Source organism: Neoarius graeffei, chromosome 12 (genome assembly GCF_027579695.1).
Source record: "Neoarius graeffei isolate fNeoGra1 chromosome 12, fNeoGra1.pri, whole genome shotgun sequence".
Lineage (NCBI taxonomy): Eukaryota > Metazoa > Chordata > Actinopteri > Siluriformes > Ariidae > Neoarius > Neoarius graeffei.
The window spans coordinates 13,966,301-13,991,579 of NC_083580.1; the positions used below are offsets into that span (position 1 = coordinate 13,966,301).

The 25,279-nt window shown below is 39.4% G+C and overlaps 1 protein-coding gene across 7 annotated transcripts in view; it reads right to left on the reverse strand.

The window, feature by feature from the left end:
* The window catches only part of stxbp1a (syntaxin binding protein 1a), a 94,123-nt gene that overhangs the window by 32,922 nt on the left and 35,922 nt on the right, over nt 1–25,279 (reverse strand). For all 7 annotated transcript variants that reach the window (XM_060935551.1, XM_060935550.1, XM_060935549.1 and 4 more), the window contains 8 exons: nt 21,317–21,366; nt 16,338–16,419; nt 12,482–12,558; nt 11,959–12,037; nt 9,522–9,625; nt 4,782–4,930; nt 1,006–1,090; nt 786–916 (listed from right to left, as the gene is read on the reverse strand). In XM_060935551.1, the coding sequence (XP_060791534.1) occupies nt 786–916; nt 1,006–1,090; nt 4,782–4,930; nt 9,522–9,625; nt 11,959–12,037; nt 12,482–12,558; nt 16,338–16,419; nt 21,317–21,366 (757 nt within the window). The remainder of the gene's footprint in view (nt 1–785; nt 917–1,005; nt 1,091–4,781; nt 4,931–9,521; nt 9,626–11,958; nt 12,038–12,481; nt 12,559–16,337; nt 16,420–21,316; nt 21,367–25,279) is intronic.

Here is a 25,279-nt window from a genome sequence, read left to right on the forward strand (position 1 = left end):
CTCCTACAGAACTGATCGGATTTCAAACTCACACACAACAGTGGCTGGTATGAGCTACAGCCTCATTGAGGCTTTTTTTTTTTAAAGCAAAAGGTCATCTTGCACCAAATATTGACTTTGTTTCATTTATTATGGCTTACTACTGTCTATAGTATTTTTTTTAATGTTGAAACATTTCATTTCATTATTTTTAAGCCATTTTGGTCTACAGCATTTCTTTACATGTGCCGAAGACTTTTGTACAGTACTGTATAAAGGAAGTAAATTTTGAATGAAAAAAAGAAACCACCATACTTTGTGGTAATTAGTGCTGAAGTAGTGTGCATCAGATGTACACCTGAAATACCGTGTCCTAACAATTTTTCACGGACATTCCATAATATTAAATCTAACTGTAAACAAATAAAACACAATGCGTCGTCCTTTAATAAATAAATGTTTTTAGCGTGAACAAATAGCTATGGTGTGAGAGGAATAAAACACTTGGGGACACCATCAGTCTTTGATTATTTTCCTATCACAGCATGCTCGTACCATGCAGCAATTTTTTTGCTGTCTATTCTGTCACTATTTGACTTATTCTTTTTAGACTAACGTTATACTGCTTTCAAGAGATAAGACTCCAACAAACTAAAAGTCATCATCCAGTACCAGTTTAAACCTGCTTTTGACAAGTAAGTCTGCATTCAGTTCAATCCCTGAATAAAGGTGTATTGTTTATTGAAGATTTCTAACATTTTATTTACTGTTAAAGTTTCCTGATTGGTTAAAAGCCAAAGTCTTACTTGTAGACGTCATTCTCAATAGGCAGCAGATCGTAGCCCATGGCCTGGAAGGTGAGCTCATGCAGGACAGGCGAGACAGGATCGAAAGCCCGATCCAGAATGATGAGTTGAGAGCGAGCCTTGTCAGGACCCTGTGTAGTGTACAGATAAAGATTTTGCCACAACAGCTAACAACTACAACAAGCCTCAACAAGTTGAAGCCATTAGTCGAGATACTCACCTCTCCCATCGTGGGGTCATCTGCCTTGTAGGCATCCAGTTTGTCCTGCACCAGCTGAGCCAAAGTAGCATTGTCTTTGTACTCACTGCGTTGATAAGAAAAGAGATACACAGGCACTCAGACTGTAGGATATAACAGTGAGGAAACTTCGATTCTTGATCACCAGACGGATAAGAACTCATCAGTTAGTGTATAATATAATATAAAGACTCTCATTGTGTTAGAACTACGAAAATCTATTTCACTGATGGAACAAGATCAACTGTGAGCTACTGCTCACTTACGTATCCCCCCCGCTCTCGCTTATATCAGAATGCAAGCAATTGAAGGAATAGGACACTTATTATGAATGTTGACTTGAACAAATAATTAACCTTGAAACAAGTAAGTAAAGAGCAGCGTAGTTTGTAGTTGCTGAGAAAAATGTTACGAAAATTTTGTAAATCCACCCTGTATGTTGCGTAAATACATTCAGTCGGTAAACAGGAAGTCAATGTGCGACAGACCTGAAAACGGTATACACTGTATAGAACCCCAAGCTGAAGCTGGATACCAAATATCAAGCAGTTGTGATTTGTAGTTGCTGAGAAAAGTGTTACGAAAATTTTGTAAATCCACCCTACATGTTTTGTAAATACATTCAGTCGGTAAACAGGAAGTCAATGTGCGACAGACCTGAAAATAGTATACACAGTATAGAACCCCAAGCTGAAGTTCGGTACCAAGTACCAAGTGGCCATGATTTGTAGTTGCTGAGGAAAAGGGTGTTTTGGACAGACGGAGATACGGATGGACAGACGGACAGAGGTAAATCAATATACCCCCCTTCCTTCAGAGCGGGGGTATAATAATAATGATGATGATAACATTTATGTTTTATATTTCTGTATTCACAAGCAGGAAATCTATGACAGAATTTGTAGGTTAAAAAAAAAAAGCCGGAGTTGAGGGAGGGGGTAGTATTCCAAGAAACCCCCCCCCCTCAATTTCTGAGACTAAAGACATTAAATTTATGAGAAAAAAATTTGAAATTCTTAGAGATTAAGTCATAATTTTGAGATGGGGGAAAAACTCAGAAATTCTGAGATTAAAAAATGACAAATTTATGAGAAAAAAAACTCGGAAAATTTTCTGAGACAACAATCACCTGCTTCCTGGCTGCAGTGCATTCTGGGAAATGGAGTTGAAAATTTCTTCGCGCTTTATTCTTTTATATTGTGTGACTGAGAAGGAAAGACTGCATTTCCTGTAACTCTTGGCTCAGCTGTGGCATCTGTGCTGATGTTGAGCAAATCTTCCAAAGTGAAGTGATCTGGTTCCTTGACCAAAAAATAAATAAATAAACAAACTATTTCTCCAAATAGTAAATTTGTGACTTTTTTTAAATCAAAATTTCTGATTTTTTTTCTAGTAATTTTATGACTTCAATCTTGGAAATTCTGAGGGTTTTTTTTCCTCAGAATATTACCCCTCGCTTTCTTTCTTTTCATTAATTGGCCGTAATACGCCGTCATCGAAAATCCTCACCTCACATTTAAGTTCTACTCTTACTCACCTACCATATAACATTCCCACAACCCTTTGGATAAATAATCCTTTCAATAAATGTACGATACTAATGCCTTATTTTATGTGCACATTCTTTTTAAATTATGCACTATTTGCAACTAGATATAAAAAAAAATAAAGTGTCCTAAAAGTGATTATACCACATTAAAGCAAATCTTAAGAAATGTATAGTTCTGATGTATCAATTCAAGAGTAGCACTTCATTCACAGAAACATTTCTGGCCGACACTCTAGATAATCAAAGGCTAATAATAAACAGATATACAGATTAAAAGCATGTTATTTAATAAAGAAAAACGTATCATTGTTGATATAGTGAAGTTTACTGTGAGGAGATGTTTATTGAAAAATTTTTGAAAGGAATCTCCAGTGTCGGTGCTTTCTCACAGTCAGAGGTAAAGCTGTTCTTTCCATTTTAAAACCAATATAAAGAAAGAAAAAAACATTGACGTACGTTGCATTTTGGAGTTTCTCAGTAACAAGCGATAGTTTGTACCTTATTCACGAGGAAAAACTGAAGCTAATGAGAGCGCAACTGTTTCTATAGAAACTTTGGATTGGCTCGAACATGTTTCCTGATCTGTTTACATCGTTTATGCCATGAATGTGTCGTGTTATCCTACACATCATGTACAGGAACACGTACATATATACATACATGTATAGCGGCGGCTACAGTTATCGACACCTTAATGATCTTTTGGCCGTTGCAAAAGTAGAAAAGACTTTCAATACGTAAATTGTACATGAATAGTTACTCAAACTTCCACTGGAAAAGAAATGAGTTGATTCCCGATTACTTAGCATATCAGATCATGTGACACCGTTCCACAATTACTGACACCTTTGTCCACAGTTATCGACACCGTTCCACAATTATCAACATCCAGATGATTATTTATAAAAAATAAATTAATTAATTTAAAAAAATGGTTTGTGGTATTAAGTTAACAAAACAGTTTTTATTTAAAATTTGTTTTACATAGACTTATATTTAGTACAAAATATATTTTATATAAATATATCGATGTCGGTGCTTACATAAATGAGGAAGTAATTCTAATGTTTGTAAACAAATGAACTGATAATGTTTAACCCGTGTCAGAAAATATTTTTGTTCCACTTTAAGTATTTTCGTAGATCACATTTTGTTAATCGTTCGGTGTTGCTTTGTATTAATTTCTAGTTTTGTAGTTTACTAATAAATGTCAGCAGGCAATCAACATTGTAATCACATGACAATCGAGGTCAAAGGTTGCATGTCATTCCTCGAACCAAAATATAAAATGTCTACTGATCTTGTAATATGTGTTAGATATTTACAACAAACTGCAAAAAAATATTTTCTGAATGAAATAGAAAAATCTGAATATTTCAAGCATGTAATTTTTCATATGCTAGGAATTTAATTCTGGTCTAATTCTATTTACTGCAATCGGATTCCAAATACTCTATAAGCATTCCATTCTGTTATGAATCAGAAAAAAAAATTATAAATCACAGCACTTTTATTTTTTTTAAAGTACTTCTTCTACTTCAACAAACAATGTTACACACAGATCGATCCATAACAGTCGTAAACGTTACTTAATTCCACAGGGTATCGATAATGGTGGACACCGGTGAAAGTGATCACTATTATTGAAACATCATGTGACTCTCAAATGCGGGTTTAGGTACAAAATGGTGACTGTCAAATGAAAGAGTAAGAAATTAAAGTAGGTTTCAACAAGGAGATCATGAAATATCGGTGAATTTGATAAGTAAAAACATGTCCGTGATCTTTCCACCATGCTTACCTGTGATGATAACGTCCGGGGTTTTCTTAAATTGCTGATCGTGCTGAAAAAAATTCCACGAGCTGTGTCATCAGATGACAAGATCAAAGGGCGAGGCGGGTCTTCCGGTTGATTAATTAACCGATAATAACTGTTATAACTGAAACTCACCTTTTGTAACATTGTTTTTTATTGGTAAACCTGAAAAGGTGTCGATAATTATGGACTGTCGATAATTGTAGCCGCCGCTCTATGTATAATATCAGCAATAGTGCTGATCGTTTTGTCTGTGGCGATATAGAATTAGAGTTCAGATTTTTAAATTGTACTGCCTTCAACATAAATCTTTTTTTTTTTTCCCCGGAATGCAGTGAGGGTGAATATTAACCACTCGAAGCAGCAGAAAGGACTGAGGTGTTAGTGTCTCACCCGCGGTATCGGACAGCAGGGTACTCTTTGAGCGTGGCACACAGAGTGGCCAGCTGCTCAGCTAGTCTTTCCATCACTGGGTTCTTCATCTGAGTCTTATGGGGGCTGTAGAAACTCTGGAAGGCGTCAGGGTTATCCAGAGAGTACACCTGGATACACAGGTATAAATATTTATCAGTACAGGCTTCACATGAAAAATGACTGAATGAACTGAACTGCCATGACTCTGATTTTGTGTATCTCTCTCTCTCTCTCTCTCTCTCTCTCTCACACACACACACACACACACACACACAAACACACTATGCAGTGATAGCAGTTGAAAGACCAATCTGCAGTGGCACACTGAGACTCCAGCCTTTCCTTCCTGTCTTTGTTTCCTAAGCCTCTCGTACGTTTCATCTCCCTTGCAGTCTTGTTTTCTCCCTTTCTCTGGAGCAGTGTGCTGTGCTTCCTCACCATCCCCTCCCCCAACTCTGTTCGCTCAGATGACCGTCCTTCTGTTCAGCATCGAGTTCTCTTTGAAGACCCTTTCCTTTTCCCCTCTTAACCCTCTCTCATTGGTGATCAGGCAGTGCATTAGCCAATGGCGTGTCTCGGAAAAGGCTGGTTTGTCCAGACGTAAGTTGTAGCATCACGCCAGGAGCAAAGCACGCCAGGAGCGACTCTGACTCCATTGAATTAATCATCGCAGACAACATCAGAAGCAAAGCATGGTGGGTCAGACTGCCTTAGAGCCTTATAGCTCTGGAACTCTTCATATCTGACAATGAGTCATTGTCTGTGATTGACCATACATTACTGCCGTGTTTCTCTTCCTGAAATCCTCTTTAGTCAGAATAAAACATTTCTGATTTACTCCTCCTCCTACTACTACTCTTTGTTAATACTACCACTATTACTACTGTTAATATTACTCTTTCTATCACTATTATTACACACAGGGATGCATTGAACCTATTTTTTCCAAATGAGTAAATGTTTTTGGTACTCGTGAATATTGATGCCGAAATAAGTAACATATTTAGTATTAAGCAGTAAGGGACATCATGAAATATTTTATTTACAACCCCAATTCCAAAAAAGTTGTGACACTGTGTAAACTTGAAATAAAAATAGAATGCGATAACTTGCAAATCATGGAAACCCTAGATTTCATTGAAAATAGTACAAAGACAAGATATCAAATGTTGAAACTGGGAAATTTTATTGTTTTGTTTAGTTTTTTTCCTTTTAAAATATATGCTCATTTTGAATTCGATGTCAGCAACACGTTTCAAAAAAGTTGGGACAGAGGCATGTTTACCACTGTGTCGCATCACCTTTACTTTTAACAACGCTCTAAACATTTGAGAAGTGAGGAGACCAACTGCTGTAGTTTTGAAAGAGAAATGTTGTCCCATTTTTGCCTGATATACAATTTCAGTTGCTCAACAGTTCAGGGTCTCCTTTGTCATATTTTGCGCTTCATAATGCGCCAAATCTTTTAAATGGGAGACAGGTCTGGACTGCAGGAAGGCCAGTTTAGCACCTGGACTCTCTTACTACAGAGCTATGCAGTTTTAATATGTGCAGAAAGCAGTTTGACATTGTTTTGCTGAAAGAAGTAAAGCCTTCCCTGAACAAGAGTTTGTCTGGATGGCAGCATATTGCTCTGAAATGTGTATATATATCATTCAGCATGAATGATGCCTTGCCAGATGTACAAGCTACCCATGTCATGTGCACTAATGCACCCTCATACCATCACAGATGCTGGCTTTTGAACTGTGCACTGATACCAAGCCAGATGGTCCCTCTCCTCTTTATCCTGGAGGATGTGATGTCCATGATTTCTAAAAATAATTTCTACTTTTGATTCGTCAGACCTCGGGACAATTTTCCACTTCGCCTCAATTCATCATAAGAGCTCAGGCCCAGAGAAGGTGGTGGTGTTTCTGGATATTGTTTATATCTGGTTTTAACTTGCATTTGTGGATGCAGTAATGAACTGTTTGCACAGACGATGGTTTTCTGAAGTGTTCCTGAGCCCATACAGTGATTTCCACGACAGACATGTGTCTGCTTTTAATGCAGTGTCACCTGAGGGCCTGAAGATCACAGACATCCAATGTCAGTTTTCAGCCTTGTCTCTTATAGAGATTTCTCCAGATTCTCTGAATCTTTTAATGATATTATGTCCCATATATGATGTGGTCCCCAAATTTTTTGCAATTTTACATTGAGGAACGTTATTCTTAAATTGTTGCACTGTTTGCCCACACAGTCTTTCACAGAGCGGTGAACCCCTCGCCATCTATACTTCTGAGAGACTCCGGCTCTCTGGGATGCTCTTTTTATACCCAATCATGTTATTGACCTGTTGCCAATTCATGAAGTTAGGTTTTTTTTCCCACATTACACATCTTTTTCAGTCTTTTGTTGCCCCTGTCCGAACTTTTCTGAAATGTGTTGCTGACATCAAATTGAGCATATATTTTTCCAAAAAAAACAAACAAATTTCTCAGTTTCAACATTCGATATGCTGTCTTTGTACTATAGGTAACACAGTCCGTCTAAGAACTACAACACAGTCCCTTTAAGGACTACAACTCCTATCACCAGCTTCTGCGTTGATCTGCGTCACGCCGGGGCGGGATCACCAACGTCACATCCACCATGAAGGCATAAGTAACGGAACACGTTTCCGCTTCCTCCTCTTTCCGTCTGGACTCCAAGCCGTCTGGATACAAAGAGGATTTGCTCCGCCGAACACCCAAGATAGACGTCTTTTCTTCTCTTTCTTGCAAGATCCTCGATTTAACGCGATTTCTTTGTTTACCTTTGGCCACGGTAGACTCTAAGATCGCGCAATTTTTAAACTCAGATAGAATTACAACCGGTTTTGTTTGTCTATCAGTAACGTTACCAAACTGCCGCTCAAAGCAGTTTTAATTTAAAGTTAGGAGCGATCAAATTCCTCCTAATTAAAGCGCTGTGCACATTATTTTGATCAGAGACTTTCTTTCATCACGAGCGACCACGCGTCGGACCAAGAGATCCTCTGCTTCACGGAGCGACTCACGTGCTTCACAATGGTGAAACTCCAAACGTCTCGGAACATCTCTTCATAATTTTGCGTAGAGGCAAAATACTGAGTAAGACTGGCAATTTTGGGCATAAAAACCTAGTCTTAGGAATTAGCTTTTATGAAGAAGTGTGAATTTAAACCCAGGAACGGTTTAAATGTGTACACTGCTGACCATCAGGGTACTGAATTAATTTTTATTTTGTTTTAATCTCTCAATTGTTTAATAGATAGGCTGTGCATGCTTCTCTTTATTCCTTACTAACATCTTCAATTTCCTTATTACACATCTTGACCCCATCAAGATTTCAGTGGATTTAGTACTATTATAAGCTAGTGAAATTAGCATACGGCTAATTCTTTTGTCTAATTAGCAACCAAAGCTAGCTCACCAGGCCTCACACACTCAAACACACCTCAGTTAGCATCCCACGCTAGCCTTTCTTTTGCTAGGCCATAGGCCTTACCACGTGGTCACCAGGCCTTTCACACACAAACACATGCTAGCTAGCATTCCTTTGTCTTAGCTAGCGACACAAGGCTAATCTGTGTCACCACACGTGGCCAACACATCTTAGCTAGCAACCAGAGCTAAATCCTTTGTTCTCAAACCCCACGTGGTGACACCCCCCCTTTGCTAGCCACATACGGCTAATTCTTTTGTTTAATTAGCAACCAAAGCTAGCTCACCAGGCCTCACACACAAAAACACATCTTAGCTAGCATTTCTTTGTCTTAGCTGGCGACACAAGGCTAACCTGTGGCTCAACACGTGGCCAGTACATCTCAATTAGCAACCAAAGCTAACTCTCTTGCTGTACTTAGAAACACGTGGTCACCAGGCCCCACACACACAAACACATCTTAATTAGCACACAAAACTAATCTTTTGTCTTCACCACAACACACACACACACACACACACACACACACACACACACACACACACACACATCTCACTGTTTGTATATATTTCAACTGACATTATTCATTTTTATCTTTGTTATAATAAATTCATTTATTATTGAAACTGTGTGTTTATTTGTGTTCCAATATCTTTGAAGTCCCCAATCTCCAAGAATTCAAAGGTGCATATGATTTATGTAATATGGTAAGTGATCATAATAATTTGGAATATACCATAATTTAGCTGTTTGGTAATTTATTATTAAGCACCAAAATTAATGGTATTAATTAATGAGACTGATTAATGAGACTGATTCCATGAGTGATTTAATGATATGAGACTGATTCAATGAAAACGATTCAATGAGACTGATTCAATTTAATAATTTAATTATTAACCTTCAGATTTAATGAGATTGATCACTCAATTACCAAATGCACCTACAGTACTATTTTCAATGAAATATTGGCTTTCCATGATTTGCAAATCTTCACATTCTGTTTTTATTTCCAGTTTACACAGCGTCCCAACTTTTTTGGAATTGGGGTTTTTGATCTTTTTATGTTTGTTGCTTCCTTGTGTTGCTACTATGACTGTTACTATAATTACTACTAATTATGCATCAGTAGGCATTAGGCCACCCAAAATCGTCTTTACCTTCTTGATGTGAATTGTGAGTGACTAATTTGGGAGAAATGGAGGGCAATTTACTTCGTTAATACGTAGTACTGCTTTCGCTTTCATAGTACTTTTCTGCATTTCTTACCTGCGACTCATATGGCAGGAAGGCAATGTTAATCTCATTCAAGGACTTGATGCACTTTGCAGCACGACTCTTCACCAGTTCATTGAATAACGGATCTGGGCAAGCTGCAGATCACAAAACTTCAGTTACAGTGTTCCATTTTCATGTTATACTAACATATACACAAGAGTTTCTGACACAGAACAACACAATATCTCGAAAACATAATATATATGAAATTCCCCATGGTCCATAATTGGTTTCTGGCAAAAACAATGAATTATTAATAAGGATATGGGGGGAAAATGATTCAAATTGGAAAATCAGTACAACAATCTACAATACAGGTATATAAGTTTACAAGCCACAATCCAAATGGTAGAGAACAGAAAAATTATGATATCAAAAATCAATTTGCACTCTCCAGCTTGTGCATGTGTGTATTGAGAGAGAGAGAGAGGGAGAGAAATAGAACAAGAACGAGCAACAGAATGGCGAGATTAAACAATAACATCTTGTACTTTTTATCCACTTATAGTTGAAAATGAAAATTAAAGCAATAAACATAGCTTGTTCATTAAATCATACTGGATCGGGCCTGAAACAAAATCATTTAGTGAATTCGTAAACTGCACTTCAGATTCGAATCGTTACTTGTTGAACTGTCCCATATTGCACTGCGATGTCTTACACATCATCTGAAAGTGAGAGATTCACACCCCAATAATTACAGTGTCTTGCAAAAGTATTCATCCCCCTTAGTGTTTGTCCTGTTTTGTCGCATTACAAGCTGGAATTAAAATGGATTTTTGGGGGGTTAGCACCATTTGATATTCACATGTCTACCACTTGAAAGGTGAACATTGTTTTTTTTATTGTGACACAAACAATAATTAAGATGAAAAAACAGAAATCTGGAGTGTGCACAAGTATTCACCCCCTTTCGTATGAAACCTCTAAATAAGAGCTGGTCCAACCAATTCACTTCATAAGTCACATAATTAGTTGATTAAGATCCACCTGTGTGCAATCAAAGTGTCACATGATCCGTCACATGATGTCTGTATAAATCAACCTGTTCTGGAAGAACCCTGACTCTGCAACACTACAAAGCAAACAACATGAAAACCAAGGAGCATTCCAAACAGGTCAGAGACAAAGTTGTGGAGAAGTATAGATCAGGGTTGGGTTATAAAACGTATCCCAAACTTTGAATATCCCACGGAGCACCATTAAATCCATTATAGCAAAATTGAATGAATATGTCGCCATTACAAACCTGACAAGAGAAGGCCGCCCACCGAAACTCTCAGACCGGGCAAGGAACGCATTAATCAGAGATGCAACAAAGACACCAAAGATAACACTGAAGGAGCTGCAAAGATCTATAGCAGAGATGGGAGTATCTGTCCATTGGACCACTTTAAGCTGTACACTCCACAGAGCAGGGCTTTATGGAAGAGTGGCCAGAAAAAAAGCCATTGCTGAAGAAAACATGTTTGGAGTTTTCTCAACAGCATGTGGCAGACTCCCCAAACACATGGAAGAAGATTCTCTGGTCAAATGAGACAAAAATTGAACTTTTTGGCCATCATGGGAAACACCATGTGTGGCGCAAACCCAACACCCTGAGAACACCATCCCTACAATGAAGCATGGTGGTGTCAGCATCATGCTGTGGGCATGTTTTTCATCTGCAGGGACAGGAAAGCTGGTCAGGACTGAAGGAAAGATGGATGGCACTAAATACAGGGCAATTCTGGAGGAAAACCTGTTTGAGTCAGCCAGAGGTTTCAGACTGGGATGAAGGTTCATGGTCTAGCAGGACAATGACCCTAAACATACTGCTAAAGCTACACTGGAGTGGTTTAAAGGGAAACATTTAAATGTCTTGGAATGGCCTAATCAAAGCCCAGACCGCAATCCAATTGAGAATCTGTGGCATAACTTGAAGATTGCTGTACACCAATGCAACCTATCTAACTTGAAAGAGTTGGAGCAGTTTTGCCTTGAGGAATGGGCAACAATACCAGTGGCTAGATGTGTTAAGCTACTACAGACATACCCCAAGAGACTTGCAGCTGTAATTGTAGCAAAAGGTGGCTCTACAAAGTATTGAATTTGAAGGGGGTGAATACCTATGCACACTCCAGATTTCTGTTTTTTCATCATAATTATTGTTTGTGTCACAATAAAAAAAACCAATGTGCACCTTTAAAGTGGTAGGCATGTTGCGTAAATCAAATGGTGCTAACCCCCAAAAATCCATTTTAATTCCAGCTTGTAATGCGACAAAACAGGACAAACACCAAGGGGGATGAATACTTTTGCAAGGCACTGTAAGTAGCAACCTTTTAAAGTATTTAATTAGTCTTTATTTGCTGTTTCTTAACGTACTCAGATGCCTATATGCACTCTGTACCCTGCTAGCATGTATATTTACTGTATGTATACTCACAATCAGTGAAGAACACATGAGCTGCTCTGTATTTTGACGAATGAGGATCCTTGAAGTCACTAATGAGTGTCTGCACAGACTGGAAAAAGATAAGGAAATAAGTGTTAAGGGTACAGGTGCAAATGTGCATGAGCATGCACTGTAAATACATGAGCATGCATGTTGCCATAGCAGCCGCGGTAGCCCATGGTAATGCAGAACCGGAGATTGTTAGTGTCGGATGAGTCAATACTGTGTTTGGTGATGTGGCGCTTCATACAGTACGTGACATATGGTCAGTGTGAGCTGTGTGAACAGACTTTCTCCCCACTGATTGACTAAAGATAGACATGTTGGGGGGGGTGAGAATAACAGCCGGAGCTGAAGTGCTTTTGAGTCTGGTTGATGTACGTCGTATAGCTATGGGTTGAGTCTCTGCGTGGGTGGGTGGGTGTGCTATGCCAGCACCATCTGCATGTTTGTTTATCATTTGGTTTGATTTTGTACAAGGGTCCTGCCTTGCTGATGGAAATGAAGTTCATACCTTCTCAGTAGGGGTGATGAGATAAATGGACTCCAAGGTGGGTAAAGGCTCTCTCCGCTTGTTGATGTCCTCCACAACTAAAGAAAAGAATACAAACCAATCGATAGAGAGAAAACAAAAGAAGGACTGTGTGACATCATTCATTTGCTATCGTCTTCCAATGTAGTCCCTTTCCATTGCAATCTACAGCATAAAGGAAATTATCATATAAACAAGGACATTTAAGACATTTACCTGTACTGGGAAGCATGTTTCTTTTTTTGTTAAAGAAGCTCACTTATAATGGATGCATAAAAGGGTAGATGTTTAATGACATATAATTCCTCCAATGCCACCGCTCATACTAATTAACAGATATTCTACAAAATCGAGTTGTATATGAGCTGATAGTCGATGAAGCCCGTAGCATCAAGTTGGCTATAAGCCATGTACGACAAGCTTGAGTGGAATAAATATTTTATTCTATCCACATTCACTGGATTTTGAGAACCAGAGCATTTTTATTTTTTGCAAATTTGATAAATAAAAACTTTATACAAAACGTCCAACAAAATAATTTCCGCTTAGAATGTAAACAAAATGGCAAAATGACTAGCAATTTGTGAAAAATGCTATAATAAAAATAAAAATAATAATAATAATTCTTGAAAAATAAAAAAAGATACATTCTAACCATCAAATACTTTCATTCCATATTTTGTTGCTTTTTTTTGTATTTTGGGGGGGGGTTGTTTTCAAGTATAGTGTTTATTTCATCCTTGGTTGGCTCAGCAACACCTCATCTCATTATCTCTAGCCGCTTTATCCTGTTCTACAGGGTCGCAGGCAAGCTGGAGCCTATCCCAGCTGACTACGGGCGAAAGGCAGGGTACACCCTGGACAAGTCGCCAGGTCATCACAGGGCTGACACATAGACACAGACAACCATTCACACTCACATTCACACCTACGGTCAATTTAGAGTCACCAGTTAACCTAACCTGCATGTCTTTGGACTGTGGGGGAAACCGGAGCACCCGGAGGAAACCCATGCGGACACGGGGAGAACATGCAAACTCCACACAGAAAGGCCCTCGCCGGCCACGGGGCTCAAACCTGGACCCTCTTGCTGTGAGGCGACAGCGCTAACCACTACACCACCGTGCCGCCGCTCAGCAACACGCTCCGCCATTTTCCTTTCTTCTTTTTTTTTTTTCTTGGTGGTTGGCAAACCAACTTAAAGGTGCATTACTGTGACCGACTGGGCTGGAGTTTGGAACAAGAGCAGGTATGGGGGGGGGGGGGGGGGGGGGGGGGAAACTATATTCTTTTCGCTATTTCTGTTTCTTTTAAATACTTGATAACAAAGTGATATATCTGACTTGTTGTGCTCTGCCATTTTGTTTTTCTCTACTCATGGTATATGAGCTGATATCCTAGTAGTAAAGTAGCCAATCAGAGCACACAATTACTCATATCCAGTGAATGTGGATAGAATAATATAAGATATCCATAAAATATATTTAATACATATCATTCCAACATCTAGACTAGCCTACTGAACACAGGGCTGCCAACTTTTCGAAATTCCTTGGAGTGAGATTTTTTTGGTGGGGGGGTCGACGGCAAAATTTTTCCGCACACCATGCAGTAAGTGGGAATTTTGTATTCAGTTTGATATTCACTTGTCCCCCTGCATTCTGGTGTTTTGTTTGTGGGTCGTCCAGCTAGAGATGGACAATGGGGTGGGTTGAGATTTTGGATTTAGTAGATGTTCCTGCATTCTGGTGGATTTTTGGAGTGGCCTGCTGTGCCATACCTACATTCTTACACACCCTGACTTGCCAGGCCTTCAGCTCGTGGCCAACAAAAGCACCAAGTTTTGGCTTAAAGGCCCCCACACTAGAAAACTACAGATGACTGCCAATGTTCCTGTAGCCCTATAGACCTGTGTTTCAGATTTAAAGGCAAGTTCATGTTTGAAAATATTTCATCAGCTAAGCCTAAACACCTTCTGAATTGAAACTAAATGTTAAGTTTTTAATAACTGTTGCAAAAAATAAGATTGTCCCTCACTGACTATTCATTATGCATTTAAGGGCTTTCCACACACTGGGTTCAGCAGAAGATTGGCATGGGGAAAAATATCAACAGCAAAAGAACAAATAAAATGCTTAAACAGTAAGCAAAATGTGCATGTGCTACAAGAAACATTAAAATGGTTAAGTTTGAACAGTATTGAAACACAAAAAGCTGAACCTTGGCCATAGGTGGGAATGTGCACACAAAGTTGGGCTTAAAAATTTTGGTCATACTTAAATAAGCTATATTAATATATTTCTTATTAATTTATTTCTTATCTATGTTTCTTATTAGTAATAGAGCATTCACCAGGGCCTGTTATCTGACAAATATTCTCTACCTGTCTTGCCCTCTTTGAAACCCTGTCTCCTCAGTATATTGTTCTGTCTTTTTTTTATTATTCACAAGTTCAAGTTCTTTGATATTACAGGTGACCATGCTTTATTTACTTTAACTGAGCAATTACATACATCATAAATAATTAAAAATAAATACCCTGTAAATAAACAATAGGTACGGTATGGTGGCTAATGGCTCTTCTTGCATTTGTAATATTATCTCTTACTTGCTTTATTTTACAACATTTCCAGTATGGCTTCAAATAAAGTCATAAAGTATGATAACATACAGTAAACAAACTAAAAATGCACCTTAATAACCGTGTGCTAAGGAGGTGCTCTCCCGTGCTGCTTGTTGGGGAAGATAGAGGCTGTGGCACGGCAGTAGGCCTATAATGATTTAGCAGGCCTAGTACACAGCTCTCGATATGGCATTAAATATTCTCACAACACTTATAGGCTAAAACGATTCAGAAACTTTATATAAGTTCATAATTACGCCAGTAACACCATACATTGGCGTGCATATGTACAAACCTGTCTGAGACACCCGTCTTCAACTTGGATACCTTCTTCTCTCTCCTATTCCTCTAAATTGATGGTAGGCAATTATCCAACTTCTGGTGAGTGCAGCATCATTAGATGCGCCACCTACCATAGGGGAGTGTGTACAGAAGGGAACACCTCTCTGCCTGTTTAGCCGTGCATAAGGCGTAATTGATCAATCGCAAGTGGTTGGCGCGACGCAATAGGTAGCCTCGATCAGATAGATAAACTAGATTTTTTTCTAGCGTGAGAAATCGGAGGTATGGCGTGTGAGCGTGTGAAGACAATCAAATGCATGTGTCTCACGCTCAGTGCGTGAGAGTTGGCAGCCCAGCTGAACATAATTTGTTGATTTATTCCTTTTTAATATTCAACAAAGACTTGTGATCATCTTTAAAGCTACATAATGTCATCTGAGAGCAGTGTGTATTCAGATATGAAGCAGAGCACTGTTTCACACCAGAGGCGCATTCTTTAAAGCAGCTCACTGTCAATGGAAGAGCAGTTACTGGGACACCAATAAAAACTTATGAAGGATGTTTTTGGAGAAAGCTTTGAAATCTTCTGTCAAAGGTATTTGTGAAATGAGCTCTAAATCTGTATCAGTTATCTTTTCAGAGATTCTTGAGAAGGGTAAATTTGTGGTGTGTGGGTTTTTTTGTTTTGTTTTTTAAACCAATGTAGTCATGTGAGTCTTGAAGCGGAACCACAGAAACCACGTTTACTTTCCACGATGTTGCTCTCATGTTCAGAAAGTCTTTACAATGCTAATTATTAATACGCGTCAGACTTGCTAGTATTCCTTTAACTTAGAAGTCACGGCCTTTTTCTAAATTGCCAGTTACAATGGGCTAAAATAAGTTTTTCCGTTTTGCAGTTATAAGTGAGAGTATTGTATTAAAAGGATGTACTTGTGATGCCCTCTGTCATAATGTCAGTCATCTTGCAGCAGGAGGAAAGCATCCTCATGCTCAGCTGGTCCACCACCAGAGCCTAAAGAGGCAAGATATGGGTTAGGCATAGAAACACAATATTAAGTTCATGAACATGGCCAGAAAATAATCCTGTGTTCACGTTAGCAAGCAACAAGTCACTTGTATGACGTGTAGTCTGTCTCAATGTAAAGCTTCTAAAGCTAACTTACTGAACACAAATTACAGTGGTGCTTGAAAGTTTGTGAACCCTTTAGAATTTTCTATATTTCTGCATAAATATGACCTAAAACATCATCAGATTTTCACACAAGTCCTAAAAGTAGATAAAGAGAACTTGGTTAAACAAATGAGACAAAAATATTATACTTGGTCATTTATTTACTGAGGAAAATGATCCAATATTACATATCTGTGAGTGGTAAAAGTATGTGATCCTTTGCTTTCAGTATCTGGTGTGACCCCCTTGTGCGGCAATAACTGCAACTAAACGTTTCCGGTAACTGTTGATCAGTCCTGCACACCGGCTTGGAGGAATTTTAGCCCGTTCCTCCGTACAGAACAGCTTCAACTCTGGGATGTTGGTGGGTTTCCTCACATGAACTGCTCGCTTCAGGTCCTTCCACAACGTTTCGATTGGATTAAGGTCAGGACTTTGACTTGGCCATTCCAAAACATTAACTTTCTTCTTCTTTAACCATTCTTTGGTAGAACGACTCGTGTGCTAAGGGTCATTGTCTTGCTGCATGACCCACCTTCTCTTGAGATTCAGTTCATGGACAGATGCCCTGACATTTTCCTTTAGAATTTTCTAGTATAATTCAGAATTCATTGTTCCATCAATGATGGCAAGCCGTCCTGGCCCAGATGCAGCAAAACAGGCCCAAACCATGATACTACCACCACCACGTTTCACAGATAAGGTTCTTACGTATGCTGGAATGCAGTGTTTCCCTTTCTCCAAGCATAACGCTTCTCATTTAAACCAAAAAGTTCTATTTTGGTCTCATCCGTCCACAAAACATTTTTCCAGTAGCCTTCTGGCTTGTCCACATGATCTTCAGCAAACTGCAGATGAGCAGCAATGTTCTTTTTGGAGAGCAGTGGCTTTCTCCTTGCAACCCTGCCATGCACACCATTGTTGTTCAGTGTTCTCCTGATGGTGGACTCATGAACATTAACATGAGCCAATGTGAGAGAGGCCTTCAGTTGCTTAGAAGTTACCCTGGGGTCCTTTGTGACCTCACTGACTATTACACGCCTTGCTCTTGGAGTGATCTTTGTTGGTCAACCACTCCTGGGGAGGGTAACAATGGTCATGAATTTCCTCCATTTGTACACAATCTGTCTGACTGTGGATTGGTGGAGTCCAAACTCTTTAGAGATAGTTTTGTAACCTTTTCCAGCCTGATGAGCATCAACAACGCTTTTTCTGAGGTCCTCAGAAATCTCCTTTGTTTGTGCCATGATACACTTCCACAAACGTGTTGTGAAGATCAGACTTTGATAGATCCCTGTTCTTTAAATAAAACAGGGTGCCCACTCACACCTGATTGTCATCCCATTGATTGAAAACACCTGACTCTAATTTCACCTTCAAATTAACTGATAATCCTAGAGGTTCACAAATTTTTGCCACTCACAGATCTGTAACATTGGATCATTTTCCTCAATAAATAAATAAATAACCAAGTATAATATTTTTGTCTCATTTGTTTAACTGGGTTCTCTTTATCTACTTCTAGGACTCGTGTGAAAATCTGATAATGTTTTAGGTCATATTTATGTAGAAATATAAAAAATTCTAAAGGGTTCAAAAACTTTCAAGCACCACTGTAAATAACGCACTAATCAGTGTGAAAACTGGTTGTTTAATTTGCATGTTACTTTACGTGCTACACTTTGCAGATTAGCAAAGCAAGTGAATTGTAATAGCGACGTCCACACTCCAGAGGCACCAATGATCTCTGCTACTTCATTCCAAGCTTGATTTTTCTTTATATATACTCAACAAAAATAAAAACTTTACACTCGTTTCAAAGTCAATAATTTGAACATTTTGGAAAATAGGTTTGAAATAACGATTGTATTTAATTATCTTGTCATTAAAGATGCTATAGCATACAGATCATGTTTGTCATGGAATCGGTTCCACCGGAAATGCGACGACAATGTCCATGATCAAAAACTGTGAGTCACAACTTAATGAAATCATGTCAATATCGGGTGTGTCCTCCATGGGCGTTCACAACTGCAATACAACGTCTCCTCATGGATTGGATGATGCGTCTGAACACAGCTTGGGGAATGCGCCGCCATATTTGTACCAACATGGCACCAAGCTCCTGCAAGTTCTGTGGAGGGTTCCTTACGGTCGGCTGTGGTGCCAGTTTGATGGAGGCGTGTCTGGAGATTATGGATGGTCTGTCGACTGCATCCCATAACCCTCGCAACGTCAGTGACGGATGTTCCCGTATTCAGCATGCCAATGGCACGTTCACGCTGAACGTTTGACAGTCGTGGCATTGCAAATTAACGAATAATTAACCATAAAACCTTGTTTTTCTGAGATGACACTCTACTCTGCTACCGTGAGATCAATTGCACGTGTATCAATAGGTCACGTCACTTGTGTCACGTGGAAACGTGATTTTAGCGTGCAGTGCTCTCGCACGTGCTACGTAGGCCCGACCAGTAGAATGAATGTGTGACGTCATGCCCTTGACAATGCATTTAACCATAATCACAACAAGAACTCTTTCAAGAAAAGTTTCTAAACACTATTTGAAAAATAATGAGTGTCAAGTTTTTATTTTTGCTGAGTATACATTTATTGAAAGGTCATATATGAGAAGACAAAACAAAATCATGGTTATAAGATCAAACAGCAAATGGGAACTAAGTCCAAATAGAAACACTGGACCACATGCGCCAAAGGATTCTCAGAAGAATCATTCAAGATTTGCAAAATCTAGAAAATCTTAATTCAAACGTCCCTTGTCATGCTGCCACGTTGTTCCTTCCCATTGTCATTGCACTGTCGTTTGCTACTGTGAACATGGGCCAAGGCTTGGCAACTAATTTAGCAACACCACTTGACAAGAATTTCATTGTATAGTTTATTGTTAAGCTATTAATAATTGTGGAGAAACATAACTAAAAATACAGGAGGACAATAACTATAAAAATTGGTTAAAATAAACGAAAATAGATTTGTTGTCCACTTGAACATCCATACGCCTGCTGTTTTATGCAGTTCTCTAATCAGCCAATCACATGGCAGCAGCAGCACAATGCATAAAATCATCTCATCTCATCTCATTATCTGTAGCCGCTTTATCCTGTTCTACAGGGTCACAGGCAAGCTGGAGCCTATCCCAGCTGACTACGGGCGAAAGGCGGGGTACACCCTGGACAAGTCGCCAGGTCATCACAGGGCTGACACATAGACACAGACAACCATTCACACTCACATTCACACCTACGGTCAATTTAGAGTCACCAGTTAACCTAACCTGCATGTCTTTGGACTGTGGGGAAAACCGGAGCACCCAGAGGAAACCCACGCGGACACGGGGAGAACATGCAAACTCCACACAGAAAGGCCCTCGCCGGCCACGGGGCTTGAACCCGGACCATCTTGCTGTGAGGCAACAGCGCTAACCACTACACCACCGTGCCGCCCCTGCATAATATCATGTAGATACAAATCAAGAGCTTCACTTCAAACATCAGAATGGGAAAAATTGTGATCTCAAAGTGCAACTTTCACTGTAGCATGGGTGTTGGTTTGAGCTAGATGGACTGATTTGAGTATTTCAGAAACTGCTGATCTCCCGGGGTTTTCACACATAACAGTCTCTAGCGTTTACACAGAATGGTGCGAAAAACAAAAAAAAAAACATTGAGTGAGTGACAGCTCTGTGGATGCAAACGTCTTGCTGATAAGAGAGGCCAGAGGAAAATGGCCAGATTGGTTTGAGCTGCCAGAAAGGATATAGCAACTCATATAATCATTCTTTACAAATGTGGTGAGCAGAAAAGCATCTCAGTATACGCAAAACATTGAGCCTTGAGGTCGATGGGCTACAACAGCAGAAGACCATATCAGTTTCCACTCAGTCGGCCAAAGCCAAGAACAGGAATATGGGCACAGACTTGCTGGAACTGGACAGTTGAAGACTGGAAAAAGTCCAGGTGATTTGTTTTCTAATCTTCAGCTGTCCAGTTTTTGTGATTCTGTGCCCAGGATAGCCTCATATTCCTGTTCCTGGCTGACAGCAGTGGAACCTGATGTGGTCTTCTGCTGTTGTAGCCCATCCACCTCAAGGTTTGATATGTTGTGCATTCTGAATTGCTTTTCTGTGCACCATGGGTATAAAGAGTGATTATTTGAGTTACTATAGACTTCCCGTCAGCTCAAACTAGTCCAGTCATTCTCTCTCATCAACAAGGTGTTTCCACCCACATAACTGTCGTTCATTCTGTGTAAGCTCTAGAGACTGTTGTGCGTGGAAAACCCCAGGAGATCAGCAAATTCTGAAACAGTCAAACCAGCCTATCTGGCTCAAACCAACACCCATGCCATAGCGAAAGTCACACTTTGAGACCACAATTTTCCCCATTCTGATGTTTGAAGTGAACATTAACCGGAGCTCTTGATTTGTACAGTATCTGCGTGATTTTATGCGTTGTGCTGCTGTCACATGGGTGTTTGGTTAAGTGCCTCAATGAGCAGGTGAACAAGTGTTCTTATTAAAATGGACAGTGAGTGTATGTACAGTATTGTACGAGATTAAAAAAAAAAGCATTTCAGAAAATTTTAACAGTATAAAACATGCAGGAAAATTTCACTGTCGAATTATTGAACTAAAATTACTGATTTAAAGAAACGCAGCATGATGTGACCCAAACGTTAACGATCAATATAATTTGCTTAGTGAATCGATCAGGCTTACCTTCCATTCTCCCTTCTTCTTCACCTTCTTGATCACATCATTCATAATCTCTGTAAAAAAAAAAAAAGCCATGTCTTTATTTGCTTCTGAACAAAAAGAATTGCCATTAGAGATCAACCGTTCAATGATTTTAAAAATCCTTTCTTCATTATCTTCATTACAAGTACGTACTGTAATTATATTAGTGCTGTAAACAAACTTCATTTGTAACTGCTGCATTAAGACGTCGATTTACTCACAGTTTAGTATGACAAGGCACCTTCATTTAACAGAAAGCTGATTTAGTTTCATGCCTAATGAACTGTGTACACACACACACACACAGGTTATATTATATTAATGGGGGTTGATTGTCATGTCAAGACAAGGAAGACAAGACTATGACCTACTGCAGACCTCCCCTTTCAACATACAACTTTATATTTATATTCCAAAATACTGGAAGTTTGGAATATAATTGATCTTTATATATAAATATATTTATATTCTAAAACTGTGTCTCTCTCTCTCCATACACACACATGTGTATATATATATATAATTTTAAGTTATTCCACAAACTCGAGTTGTACATGAGCTGATAGCCGACAAGGCATGTAGTGTCGAGTTGGCTATAAGCCATGTACGACGAGATTGAGTGGAATAACTGTTTTATTCTATCCACATTCACTGGATGTTGAGAAACAGAGCATTTTTATCTTTATTTTTTGCAAATTCGATAAATAAAATCTTTATGCAAAACGTCCGACAAAATAATTTCCGCTTAGAATAATAAACAAACCGGCGAAATGACGGTAGCATTTTGTGAAAAGTGCTATAATAATAATTCTTTAAAAAAAAAGAGATACGTTCTTACCATCAAATACTTTCATTCCATATTTTGTTGCTTTCTTTTTGTATTTTTGTGGGTTTTGTTGTCGAGTAGCATTTTTATTTCATCCTCGGTTGGTTCTCCGCCATTTTGTTTTTCTCGACTCAGGGTATATGAGCTGATATCCTAGTAATAGAGTAGCCAATCAGAGTGCACAATTGCTCATATCCAGTGAATGTGGCAATATACGTATAAAGAAATGCTGTAAACCAAAAACGGCTTGAAAATAATGAAACGTTTCAATATTTTTAAAAAAATACTATAAACAGTAATCAGTAAGCCATAATAAATGAAACAAAGTCAATATTTGGTGTGAGACGACCCTTTGCTGTAAAAAAAAAAAGTAGTCTCAGGTACAATGAGTGCAGTTTTATAAGGAAATGAGGAACTGTAGGTTTTACTGAGCGTCTTACAGAACCAGACACAGTTCTTCTGGACACTTTGACTGCCACACGTGCTTCTTAATTTTGCACCAAAAGCCAGCAGCCTGGGGCGGCACGGTGGTGTAGTGGTTAGCGCTGTCGCCTCACAGCAAGAAGGTCCTGGGTTCGAGCCCCGGGACTGGCGAGGGCCTTTCTGTGTGGAGTTTGCATGTTCTCCCCGTGTCCGCGTGGGTTTGCTCCGGTTTCCCCCACAGTCCAAAGACATGCAGGTTAGGTTAACTGGTGACTCTAAATTGACCGTGAGTGTGAATGGTTGTCTGTGTCTATGTGTCAGCCCTGCGATGACCTGGCGACTTGTCCAGGGTGTACCCCGCCTTTCGCCCGTAGTCAGCTGGGATAGGCTCCAGCTTGCCTGCGACCCTGTAGAAGGATAAAGCGGCTAGAGATAATGAGATGAGACCCAGCAGCCTTCATTATGTTTTCTTTTTTAATCTGAAAAATGGTCTCTTATGTAATATGCTGCTCAGATACAAACATTTTTTTTCTGTAACATTTATTTCGTGCTGGAAAACGAACGTTTGGACTCTAAAATGTTTTTGTACTGACTCGATAATGCAGATGTCATAAAATAGGGGGCCTAAGACTTGCACAGGTGTGTGTGTGTGTGTGTATATCAAACTCATAGAGGAGAAGGCACACCCTAGAGGACACGCATACACACACGGGAGAATAAAGGGAACAAGAGAAACGCCACACAGAGAGTAACTGGAGCTCAGGGTCAAAACAGCGAGTTGTGAAGCAGCACCATAACCTGTGGCATGATTACAAATTGTTTGCCGTCAAATGTTTCCACACGGCACACTTTTTCACTCTTCATCTACTGTTCAAACCCTTTGACCAAATGCTAGCAAGGCCCGTAACCCTCAACTGCTCAGCTGTATACATATATAAATAAGATTGATGTAAATGCAAGTCACTCTGGATCAGGATGCTTGCCGAATGCAATAAATGTAAATATAAGTGAATTTTTGGTGGATCCCTGATTTAAACACCTAGACCAGCCTTTCTCAACCGGGGTGCCGTCTGGCTTCATTTGGGGTGCCGTCAAAAAATTATATATTCTAACATTGAAATACAACCCCGATTCCAAAAAAGTTGGGACAAAGTACAAATTGTAAATAAAAACGGAATGCAATGATGTGGAAGTTTCAAAATTCCAAATTTTATTCAGAATAGAACATAGATGACATATCAAATGTTTAAACTGAGAAAATGTATCATTTAAAGAGAAAAATTAGGTGAACACATCTCAAAAAAGTTGGGACAAGGCCATGTTTACCACTGTGAGACATCCCCTTTTCTCTTTACAACAGTCTGTAAACGTCTGGGGACTGAGGAGACAAGTTGCTCAAGTTTAGGGATAGGAATGTTAACCCATTCTTGTCTAATGTAGGATTCTAGTTGCTCAACTGTCTTAGGTCTTTTTTGTCGTATCTTCCGTTTTATGATGCGCCAAATGTTTTCTATGGGTGAAAGATCTGGACTGCAGGCTGGCCAGTTCAGTACCCGGACCCTTCTTCTACGCAGCCATGATGCTGTAATTGATGCAGTATGTGGTTTGGCATTGTCATGTTGGAAAATGCAAGGTCTTCCCTGAAAGAGACGTCGTCTGGATGGGAGCATATGTTGCTCTAGAACCTGGATATACCTTTCAGCATTGATGGTGTCTTTCCAGATGTGTAAGCTGCCCATGCCACACGCACTAATGCAACCCCATACCATCAGAGATGCAGGCTTCTGAACTGAGCGCTGATAACGACTTGGGTCGTCCTTCTCCTCTTTAGTCCGAATGACACGGCGTCCCTGATTTCCATAAAGAACTTCAAATTTTGATTCGTCTGACCACAGAACAGTTTTCCACTTTGCCACAGTCCATTTTAAATGAGCCTTGGCCCAGAGAAGACGTCTGCGCTTCTGGATCATGTTTAGATATGGCCTCTTCTTTGAACTATAGAGTTTTAACTGGCAATGGCAGATGGCACAGTGAATTGTGTTCACAGATAATGTTCTCTGGAAATATTCCTGAGCCCATTTTGTGATTTCCAATACAGAAGCATGCCTGTATGTGATGCAGTGCCGTCTAAGGGCCCGAAGATCAAGGACACCCAGTATGGTTTTCCGGCCTTGACCCTTACGCACAGAGATTCTTCCAGATTCTCTGAATCTTTTGATGATATTATGCACTGTAGATGATGATATGTTCAAACTCTTTGCAATTTTACACTGTCAAACTCCTTTCTGATATTGCTCCACTATTTGTCGGCGCAGAATTAGGGGGATTGGTGATCCTCTTCCCATCTTTACTTCTGAGAGCCGCTGCCACTCCAAGATGCTCTTTTTATACCCAGTCATGTTAATGACCTATTGCCAATTGACCTAATGAGTTGCAATTTGGTCCTCCAGCTGTTCCTTTTTTGTACCTTTAACTTTTCCAGCCTCTTATTGCCCCTGTCCCAACTTTTTTGAGATGTGTTGCTGTCATGAAATTTCAAATGAGCCAATATTTGGCATGAAATTTCAAAATGTCTCACTTTCGACATTTGATATGTTGTCTATGTTCTATTGTGAATACAATATCAGTTTTTGAGATTTGTAAATTATTGCATTCCATTTTTATTTACAATTTGTACTTTGTCCCAACTTTTTTGG